The sequence below is a fragment of the Poecile atricapillus genome, chromosome 16, assembly GCF_030490865.1.
Source record: "Poecile atricapillus isolate bPoeAtr1 chromosome 16, bPoeAtr1.hap1, whole genome shotgun sequence".
NCBI classification, from domain to species: Eukaryota; Metazoa; Chordata; class Aves; order Passeriformes; family Paridae; genus Poecile; species Poecile atricapillus.
This window is the reverse complement of record NC_081264.1, coordinates 4437687-4448629: the sequence shown is the minus strand read 5'-3', so window position 1 is coordinate 4448629 and position 10943 is coordinate 4437687. Positions and strand designations below refer to the sequence as shown.

Here is a 10943-nt window from a genome sequence, read left to right as displayed (position 1 = left end):
AAGTCCTTTTGCAGCCGTGCAATTTATACTGCCTGTCTCTCCTCCTCGCTCCCAAACAGCAAAGGCGGCCGCTAAGTTTAATATCAGCCTCATGCACACCTGCCTTAGAAATCTGTATTATTATTGGTATTATTTGAATAGGAAGATATCTGTAGGCCAGAAGCAGCATCGTTTCCTTCAATGTGTTCCCGCAGCGCTCCTGGGGGCTGTGGCCCATGGAATGGGAGGACAATGGGTTGTGGTGTCTTCATCCTCTGTGCTGGGACGTACCTCAGGTGTCCCTGCCTCATCTCCCACAGGTGCCTGTGCACATTTTGGGTCCCCACGTGCTCACCTGCACCTGCCAGAGCTGGCACTGGGGCAGCCCTGGCTGGAGGCAGGTGCCTGCCAAGGTGGGACCCACTTATTTTGCATTCCACAGTTGAAGCCTCCCTGTGCCCAGCGAAATCCTCCTCCCAAGGAGCGATCTGAGGGGAGAATTAACCTGCTAAATAATAAAAACCCCCGCACACCTCCTAATGAAATGTAATGACTTGGAGACCTGCAAGATGGATCGCGCCGTCGCTCCCAGCCACTCGCCCTGATTTATGGCGAGCTGGGAAATCTGATGGAGGCAGCGCTAATGAATCTTCCTCCCACGGGCACCGCTGACGGAGCAAAGTTTCTCCTGGAGCCCCCAGCACGGCTCCACGCACCCCAGCCTTTGTAAAGTCCCCGTTTTGGTGTGGGGGAGTCCCCAAGGAGGGGCTGCCCTGCGCAGAGGGACCCGCCTGCAGCCCCAGCCACGCTCCAGCCTCACATTCCTTTGATGTGGCATCTTTTTAATGACAAAGATCTGAGCAAAGATCTTCCTCCAGACGGACTAATTTTAACGTGCAGGCAGGCAGTGGTACCCCCCATCAGTAATGTTAACCTCTGTGAAAATTTCCTTTTGTCCCAATTTCTCTTTGTTGCCTGGATTGGCTGTCACGCCGCTCACTGCCGGTGATGGAGCGGTCCCCTCCCGGCATGCCATAAATACCGGCGGAGCCACGCGTGCCGTTATGGTGAGTGAGCAAATGGAGCTGCCAGCCCCGGCCTCAGCCACGGCCACCAGGCAGCTCCAGGCACGTGGCTGTGCCCCCATCACCGTCCTTGTCCCCATCGCATCCCATCGCATCGCATCGCATCGCATCCCATCCCATCCCATCCCATCCCATCCCATCCCATCCCATCCCATCCCATCCCATCCCATCCCATCCTCTCCCCATCCTGTTCTCATCCTTGTCCCCATCCTCATCCCCTTCCTCTTTATCCTGTCCTACCCAAATCCCTGTCTCCATCCCATTCCCATCTTCATCCCTGTCCTGCCCCCATCCCTATCCCATCTCATCCCATCCCCACCTTTATCCCATCCTCATTCCCATCCTACCTCATCCTCATCGTGTCCCCATTGGTTCCCAACCACATCCCAACCACATCCCATCCCATCCCATCCCATCCCATCCCATCCCATCCCATCCCATCCCATCCCATCCCATCCCGCTGGGATCAGGCCATGCCGTGTGTCCCACCACGGGACACAGAGGCCGAGGAGATGCACCCACAGCCGGGAGCTATTTGGGATCCAGTACCATCCTCCCGGTGGTGCCACTGACTCATTGCTGCTGCCGGGCAGAGCAGGGGTGTCAGGTCTAAGAGTGACAGGAGAGCACCAGGAATGTCCCTTCCATGGGGAAACCCAGTGGGAAGCTGGCTGTGGGTGACGGGTGGTAGCGGAGATGCCACCCCCTGCGGCGGTGACGGGATGGGGACGCGGTGCCTGACCCTGGCTCCCATTGCCCCGTGGGTGTCCCACGGGTGCACGTGAGGCCACAGCCCCTAATCCCAGGGATTTGTCCCATGTGCAGTCCCTTGGGTGTGAGGCAGAGACTGGTGCCGGCGGGATTAATGGCTCAGCATCGTTAACGGGTTATTTATAGGTGCTCCTCTGTGCCCTAAAAATCTCCTGGAGGAGGAGGAGGGGTGTCCCAGCTCTGGGGGAGCCCACAGCAAAGCAAAGAGACTCCAGAGCACACATCCAGCGAGATCCTGGTTTTACTTTGGGAAAAACACCATCCGGACACACGGCTTGCGGGTTTTGTGTTGGTTTTTTTCTTTTTTTTTTTTTTTTTTTTACTTTTTTTTCATTTTGTTTTCTCATTTTTAAAACAATATAGTGCAGCCAGCACTTCTCACAGTAGAATATAATGGTCAATTTTCGTATAAAAAAAAAACATTCTCAGAGATTTGTAAATGCACTTAGTGCTTGAACAGGCTTTCAGGGATACAGTACCTCTTTTCCGAGCACAATCACCTTGGGTTTCATCGGGATATTATTCTTCTTTTACCTTTAAACATCAAAACACTTTGTATTTTGTGGTGAGGAGCCTTTTGTAAATGAACAAATCTATTAAACACAGAATTACACGGAGTGAATAACGGACCGTAATGAGCATTTTGGAATTGTTTGGGGTTGGTTTTTTTAAAAAAAAAAAAAAGAGAAAAAAAAAAAGGAGGTATGCAAGTGCCCTGGTACCGCGACCCAGAACCAAGGTAGAACTGACAGTAAGGGGGGAAATAAAACAGCCTGGAAGTGTGATAGCCAGGGGGTTCCCGGGAGAGAGGGGCTGAGGGGGTCCCAAATCTCCTGGTTGAGTGGGAATAGGAGCCGTGGCCACTGTGGGGCCGGGCGAGAGGAGGATGAGGAAGAAGAGGGGTGGGAGGAGACTCTGTAGCAGCCAACACGTAGATGTACAGCCTAGTCAACTAAAAAAAAAAAAAAAAATTAAAAAAAAAAAAAATCTGTTCAAGTTTTCAAGTGTTTTTCTTAAATAGCCTCCAGACTGTCCCCAGTTATTAGCTTTAATCAAAGCAGTGCAAGTTACGGACTTCAGCTACAGGTCAGGCGCCAGCTCCCTGCAGCCACGCACCGGCCGCACGCCGGGCTGGCACTGGCCACCACTGGGCAGGCACTGGCCACCATGGTGCCAGGACCGGCCACTGTGGAGCCTCCTGGACAGCTGCCAGGTCAGCACCGGCCACCACAGAGCCCCCCCTGGCCACACCCTGGGCTGGGACCCACCCTGGAGCCTCCCGGCCGGCCACGACACCGGGCTCTGCCCCGCTCTGGGCACTGCCAGCGCAGCGGAGCCTCCCCTCCCTGGATAGCAGCAACTCGTAGCAATTCCCTGTTCACATTCGTGGAGATAAAATGATTTCTGAGCTATATAGACAAGCGGTCCTTCGGCCTCGGCTTCCAGCGGGTCGCGGGTGTGTCCAGTCTGGGGACCCCGGTGCAACGCCAGTGTCCCGGGAGCCCTTTCGGCAGCCGACCCCGCGTCCCCCTCCCTGTCCCCCCGCCCTCGCTGCCGCCGTCCGGTACCGGCAGCTCGCGCCAAAGTCCTCGCCCTGGGTTTGGGAAGAGCAGCATCAATCCCTTATCTGTAGACGGGCAGGCGAATGTGGGCGTGCTGGTGGTCCAAGAGCCTTGGCACAGACACGGTCTCGTAGCCCTTGCCCAGCATCTGCTCCTTGATGCAGGGCGGGTGGATGTCGTTGATGAGATACTCCAGGGACTGGAGGCTGCTGCTGAGGATGGAGGTATTGCAGAGGGTCTTGCTGGGCAGCCCCTCGGCCGGGGGCACCCCCAGCTCGCGGGGCCCGGCCCCCAGCTCCGGCGGGTTGTAACAGTCGCTGTTGGGGGTCACCAGGATGCTGTTCCAGGGGGGAGCGAAGTACTGCCCCACGGCGAAGTTGCCGTGCATGCAGTTCAAGGGCGACGAGCTCACCTTGTCGGCCGCGCCGCCCAGGCCGTAGGGCCGCGAGGCGCCCGCGCACGTCTCGGGGGATTTGCTGAGGGCCCCCCCGCCGCCGCTGCCCCCGCTGTACATTCGCAGGTGCTGCTGCTGCTGCTTCTGCTGCCACACCAGGTAGTCCATGCCCTCGGGGTAAACGCCCGCCTTGGGTCCCAGGGCGGCGGCCGGGTTGGAGCCCAGCGCCAGCTCGGCGCCCTTGCGGCACTCGGGCAGGACGGTGCCGCCGTAGCCGGGGCCGAAGGCGCCGTGCTTGGCCGGGCTGGGGTGGGCGGCCACGACGGCCGGGCAGCCGGGCTGGGCACCCTGCGCCTGGCACTGCTGATTGATCTGGTAGATGATGCTCTGGATGGAGGGCAGGTTGGAGGGTGGCAGGGCCAGGCTCCTTCCCGCCAGAGGCAGCACCGAGGCCGCCACCGTCACGTTGGGGGGCACGGGACCCTCCAGCTGCTTCTGGCCGCCGTGGTAGCTCAGCTGCCCGGCGCAGGAGGGACCTTGAGCTAAAGTGCTTGAGGCGGGGTAGGGAGCAACGCCCACCTGGGCAGGCGAGAGCTTAGTCCGCTTCCCCTCCGAGTTCTTCACCACGCTTTTGCCGGAGGCTTTGACGATGGCCAGCAGCCCCTGGTAGCCGCCGGCGTGCAGGGGGTAGGGGCTGTACCTCTGCCCCGTGGTGTCGTAGCCGTTCACCGTCCGGTTAAGGTGCTTGTGCTGGGGGACCCTGATGTTGGTGGGGAAGATCTTGATGGTCAGCGGGCTGTTGGCCACCTTCTGTGCGTAGGCGTCCAGCTCGGCGGGGCTGGGGTAGCGCGGGGAATGCATGGGGGCCGTCTCGCCTGCGGGAGCAAAGCCTGGGGTGAATCCAGTGCCACCAGGATGAGGGGACCCGGCCCCCCAGCACCATCCTCCCCCTGCCGGATCCCACCCACTCCCGGCAGAAACCAGGTCACGGCACCGAGCTGTCCCCTCCCGCTGACGGGAGTCACTTGTAAGTGGCCTAAAATAAACTCGGTGTGGAGAATGGAAATGTCACTTTACCCAACGGGGGAATCTTTCTCTGAGATTGGATTTAAACTACATTATACAAGCAATTTCATGGGTGCTTTGCGCTGCTACGAGAACTTCACCAAAAATGGAAAAGCATTGCATTTACCAGCCATAAATCAGCAGTTCCTATAATGAGCACAAAAATGTCACTTTTATGCAATTTTACAGATGAACAAAACTGGTGAAATTAACTGTGGTAACCTACTGGAGTCAGCAAAAGCCACTGCAGAAAAAAAAAATTATATATGTATATAGTTTTGTTCCTTTCAAACTCTTTCCTGAGCAAGTTTCTGCCATTCTGGTGTGAAAACTCATTTGTCGTTCCCATTATACTTTCATTTGGAGTTTATCTTGAGTATCCAATGAGCCACCAACTGTGAAAATGATTAAATCTACAAAATCTATCTAATAGATGGAATAAATTAGGTGTTTAAAATCTCCACACACACTCACACACACACACACGCAGGCACATGCACGTACACGTCAGCACACAGGGACGATGGCTGGTTCCCAGCTGCTTCCCAAAATTCCCAGCCCTGCCAAGGGATGTCTGTGGCTCACTGGGAATGCCAGACCTGGTGCCTGCCCAGAGGAAGGTTTTGCAAGAGAGAGATGGTAAAACTGGGGGGTTTGGGGAGACTGGGCCTCCCCAGGCAGTGCAGCCCCCCAGTACCTGGAGCACCCTGCTCCCAATGCCACCAGGGTCAGCAACCCCTGATGCTACCACATCCTGGGTGGCAAAGTCACCATGGAAGAGCTGCACCTCTGGGTACATTCCATACTCCCTGTGAAGGGATTGCCTGTCCCAGTCCTGCCCTGAGTGACATTTCCATGGCTGTGACATGCCCAGATGAACCAGGCATTGGTTAAAACCAGGATTCAGCGGAAGGGACGCACTGGAATCTGTGACTCTCCACATCACCCCCCACTCCCAGCAGTGATGCTGTGGGTGCTCTCCATGCTCTCCATCCATGGCCACTCTCCATGCTCTCCATGATCTCCATGCTCTCCATGCTTTCCATCAGTGCAGTAATTGCCCAGGCAGGACGCAGTGTCTGCGCCAGCCATTGCTCCCATTAAGCTGATATTATGGGCTTTTTACAGGTGTCTTTAAATAGGCATTGTTATTAACGAGTGTATTAAGCCAATTAAAACCAGCGCCTTTGAGGAGGATTTAATGGAGCTGCTGGAACACAGGAGGAACAGCACCAGCAGCTCCCTCAGGCAGGACACGTGAGGACGTGTGGCACCAGGACATCCCAGGCACTGACCCCCGGCCTCTGGGAAGCTCCAGTGCTCCTGCAGAGCCAGCAGGGCAGAGAGGGCACACTGAGGGGGCACGGTGGGCTCTGCTGGGCATGGGCACCCCCCAAGCCAGAGGGTGCAGGGGGCTGCAGATGGGACCCCTCTGCCTGCCCAGAGACATGGCATGGAATGGCACAGCATGGAATGGCACGGCAAGGAACGGCACAGCACGCACATCTGCATTCCCCTTCATGCCAGCACCACTGTCCTTGGAGGTGGCAGCATCGCGAATACTCAATTAACATGACACTAATTAGCTGGTGACACTCGCAGAATCCCTAATGAGCCCATTCCGTGGAAATGCTCATTTCCCAGGAAAAATATTAAAAAACCAAGGGGACGTTGCAGGAGGGAGGGAAGGAGGTGGTGTCACCCGCGGGCACCGCGGTTCCCTGACGGGGACAACCAAAACCCTGTCCCCAAGCACTGGGGCTGCAGGTGACACTTCAGGGGTGACCCTGTGCCGTGGGACAGGCCCGGTGATCCGAGCCTGGCCGAGGGCATCCCACCCGCCAGCCCCGGCGCGTGCCCGGAGCCGCCTTTGCTGCCTCCTTGCTCCAGCTGGGTTGGATGTGACAAGCCACCAATTCGGTGTGTTGTCACATCTCAGGGTGACGCACCGCACCCCCGCCGGGAAAATTACAGAGCGGCCGCTTTCCCGGCGGCTGCCGGCACGCCGGCGGCTGCGGCGCTGCCGCTCTCCGCAGTAATTACTGCTTTCCAGCGGGCTGTAATTGCTGCAAGATGCAAACTCGCCCGAGCCACCGCGGCACCGGCGGCACAGCCGGCCCTGACACGGCTGCTCGCTGTTCGTCCTCCACGTCCGTGCCCTGAACTTGGAGCATCGGAGCCCACCCATCGGAGCGGGGCATGGGATCCCCCGGGCTGCCGGCACGCTCATCACCACCGCGCCTCTTGCCATCCCTAAAGCCAGCCCAGCCACTGCCAGTGCCCAGTGCCCACCAGCAGCTCCTTCTCCCAGATGTTTCCCTGCCTCCCAGCTCCCTCCCTCACTGACATTCCCATGGGATGCGTCCGGCACCCCCCGGCTCCCCCTCCCTCCCTGACCTGCTCTATTTTTCCAGCCTGCACTCAATAACAGCTAAATAATTGAATCTGCTCAGCAGCCAAAGATTTGGTTTGAATTTTATTGGAATTTTAAATTGTTTTGTTTCTTCAGTATTTTATTACTGTAAATGGAAAATGCATCGCCCGCAGTAATAATCCGATGGCTTTTTATATTACTCTGAGCTTCTGCTTGGAGCATTATTGGAAAGCCAGGCAGAGAGGAGACCCTGGCTAATGGCAGCACGGGCTTATGAGATTACGCCTCCAGCTAAACAACTTTTTACTTTAGCAAATTGGCCACCAAACCCAGTCCCAGACACAGATGTAAATCCCAGACCCCGCTGGGGATGCGGTCCGGAATAAATCTCGGTTTATGCAGCAGGGAGCTTTGTGCCCGGAGCAGCAAAATGTCTGACAGGGACCAGGGATGGCTGCAGGAAGGGTGGGAGAAACCCCTCCCAAAAGCCTCCTCTAACGTGCCCACCTGCTGCCAGCACCACTTACATCCCCCACATCCCCCTCACACTCAGCATTCCCTGCATCTCCCAAATCCCCCACATTCACAGCATTCCTTGCATCCCCTGCACTCCTCTGACCCCAGGTGTCCCCAGGGACCCCCACACTGTGCCCAGCTGCAGCCACTGCCCACGAGGTCTAGGAAAAAAAAAGGAAGATGAGAAGAAAAGAGGGAAAGGAAGATAACCAGGGTCTGCTTGGTTAAAGCAGTTGTGGGATCAAAATGGCACTGGGAAGGATGCCCAGGACCAGGAAGGAGAGGAATGATGCCCAGGACCAGGAAGGACACTCAGTATTGGCAAGGATGTTCAGGATCAGGAAGAAGGTTTAGCACCAGGAAGGACAGAGTGGATCCTCACTGCTACTAAGGATGCTCGGTACTGGGAAGGATGCTCCAGACCAGGAAGGACAGGATGGACACCCAGCAGAATTTCCACTGTGTCTGTGTGTCCCCCAGGCCGGTGCTGGAACAACATCCCTGGCTGGGATCCCTCTTCCCTGGAGGAGGATGAGCATGGGACCGGCAATTTGTGCCTTTAATTTCCAGCCCATGAGACTGCACTGCCTGGCAGCTGCCCAGCTCTGGAAGGGGATGGGGAGCAGGATGTTTGGGTGCACAGAAGGAACAATCTGGGGATCAGCACCAGCAGCAGCACAGCCCTGAGCAAGGACTCCTGAGGGAGAATCCGAGTGGGAACGTGGCAGGACACGGCACCTCACTGGTTAACAGCAGCACGAGAGAAACGTGCTGCTCCCTCCCTCCCTCCCTCCCCCCCATCCCTTCCGAGATAAGATGGGACAATCCTTATTTTTACACATCGAAGGCGCTACAATATTTTGCAATAAATGAAAGAAGTAATCTCGGCAGGGAATCTTTATAAAGCTGCCGAAGGCGACGTGTGGCTGGAAGCTTCCCAGCGCCGGGGATGGGCCTCGCCTTCCCCTGCTCCCAAGGGAAAACGCTTTTCACCCCTTTTTTCAGATGGGAAAAAAGCTGTAATGGAGGGCTCGGCCCCAAAAAAGCAGCTCAAGGAAAGCGTCTGCCCCAGATATGTCTTCACGTAGTCCCACTGCCACATCCACCCTGGGAAGGGGCATTTTCCTGATGCTCTGAGCATCCTACTCAACCTGCTCATCCTCACCCTCCATCCCTGTCCTGCCCTGCCCCTCTCCCACAACAGCACTGGCATTTCCAGCCCTGAGCTCCTGGTTTGTTCCTGCCCGGCCTCTCTGAGCCAGCAGGGCGGAAGGGCAGCAATTAGGCAGGATTTTTAATTGGCAGAGGGGCAGGAGGGGTGGGAAGGGAAGCGAGGCTGGGCGGAGGCAGGAGCACACTGGGGACCTGAGCAGCCGTGCCAATGGCTCTTATTAAAAATAATAGTGCTGCAGCTTCCAAATGAATTAAACTCTGTGAGAGCAGAATTTAAGAGAGCAGACCCAGCTTTGGGACCAGGATCCCTGTTCCCTTTGCAGCAAGGCGATCCCAATGCCTTCAAAGCTTCGAAAAGCATCAAAAATCCCCTTTTTCTCTGCCTGCCACACTGGGAACAGATTTTGTAAGAGCTAAACCCTAAATATTTGCAAAACACTTGGAAGAAACCTCAATATTTGGAAAACACTTGGAAGAAAACAAACAAAAGCTGCTACAGTTAACAAATCGAGACAGTCCTTCAAGTTTTGGGTCTGTGCCCCAAGTAGCAAAGCTGCCTGGCAGGATCTGGCTGCCCTGGAGGGCAGAGCCTGGCACAGCTGGCACATGGAGCCGGTGACCCCCAGCCAAGGGCAGGGCAGGCTCCAGAGGGTCCCAGATGGAGCTGGGGGGTGGCTGGGGGATGCTGCCTGGGGTCTGTGCGGGCACTGTGCCCCCCGCTCCGGGCGGGTTGGGCGGCTGCCACATCCCGCAGCCCTCCCACCCCGCTCCAGCGGCGGTTTCTATGGTGACAGTGTCCCCAGGATGGGTGGCGCAGAGGCCACCGCGCCGCCGCGGATGCCGTGGGGGTCCCTGCCCCCCCTGAAGGGACAGCACCACCCGTGACCAGCACCCTGTGCCGTCCCCAGAATCTCCACGTCCCCGCGGCGGAACCCCCCGGCACCGGCGTGGAGCGTCCCCGGTGCCAGGAACCGAGACAAACACGCCCCGGCTCCGGGGGCTTAAATTAAACCAACTACAGCAATAATAGCGGGAGAAATCCATCTGAATAACCGTAGGTGGCAAACCCCGCGCGGCAGCGCCGGAATCTGCAAAGACAACAAAATTCATGACAAAGCACAAAGGGAAGCGCCGGGCTCGCCGTCCCCAGATATTCATCCGTTAACACGTTCCCTTTTTAGGCTGACATGTCATTTCAGACGGGCCTTTCTTCCTCCCCTTTCTTCTCCCCCTCGTCGCGCGCGGCTCTGCCGAGGCGGCTGCTGAATTGGATCACCTCGGGGCGAGCACTTTATTATCTGCAGTCAAAGCGTCACCACAAATACCCGTCTACACACACACGTGTCACTTCCCATTTGTCTCCTCCACGAGGTATTAGCGCGGCACCGGCGCCGTGCTCTGTGCCACGCCGGCCACCGTGCCACCGCGGCCGCCGCGCGGGGATGCGCCGGTGCCGCCCCAACGCCGTCCTGGTGTGTCCCAGTGTCACCCCAATGCCATCCTGGTGCTACCCCAGTGCCACCCTAATGGCACTGATGCCACCCTCACCGTGCTCAAGTGCCACCTCAGCTTCACCACAGTGATGCTGCCGCAATGTCACACCCATATGTCACCCAACACTGCCCTGAGGCCACCCCAACACAACCACCACCCCAATGCCACCCCAGTGCTGTCCCAGTGCCACCTTTCAGAAGCCCTGGTGCCATCCTGGTGCCATCTCACCACAGAGCCTCCGAGGGACCCCCAGACCAGGAGAGGATCCCACCATCTCTGTTGGCCCTGCAGCTCATCCCAGCTGCCCCCAGCCCCTCAGCTCACTCATCCACAGCCAATTAATATTTGAATTAAATTAAGACACGGGTTCTGTACCTGCTGAGGGGAGCAGGGTGGGCAAAGCATGCCCAAAGCAGGGTGCCCCACCTTGGGGTCTGCCAGTGCCCAGGAACCTGCTCTGTGGCCAATGCACCATCACAGTCCTGGGAAGTTTGGACACAAACCAAACCTTCTCGTGTGCTGTACCATTA

The 10943-nt window shown here is 57.2% G+C and overlaps 1 protein-coding gene across 2 annotated transcripts in view; it reads right to left on the bottom strand.

Moving 5' to 3' along the window:
* Positions 1 to 2117: 2117 nt before the first annotated feature.
* Positions 2118 to 10943, bottom strand: part of FAM222A (family with sequence similarity 222 member A) — a 28190-nt gene continuing 19364 nt past the window's right edge. For both annotated transcript variants that reach the window (XM_058851518.1, XM_058851519.1), the window contains exon 3: positions 2118 to 4666. In XM_058851518.1, the coding sequence (XP_058707501.1) occupies positions 3459 to 4666 (1208 nt within the window). In that variant the 3' untranslated portion in view covers positions 2118 to 3458. The remainder of the gene's footprint in view (positions 4667 to 10943) is intronic.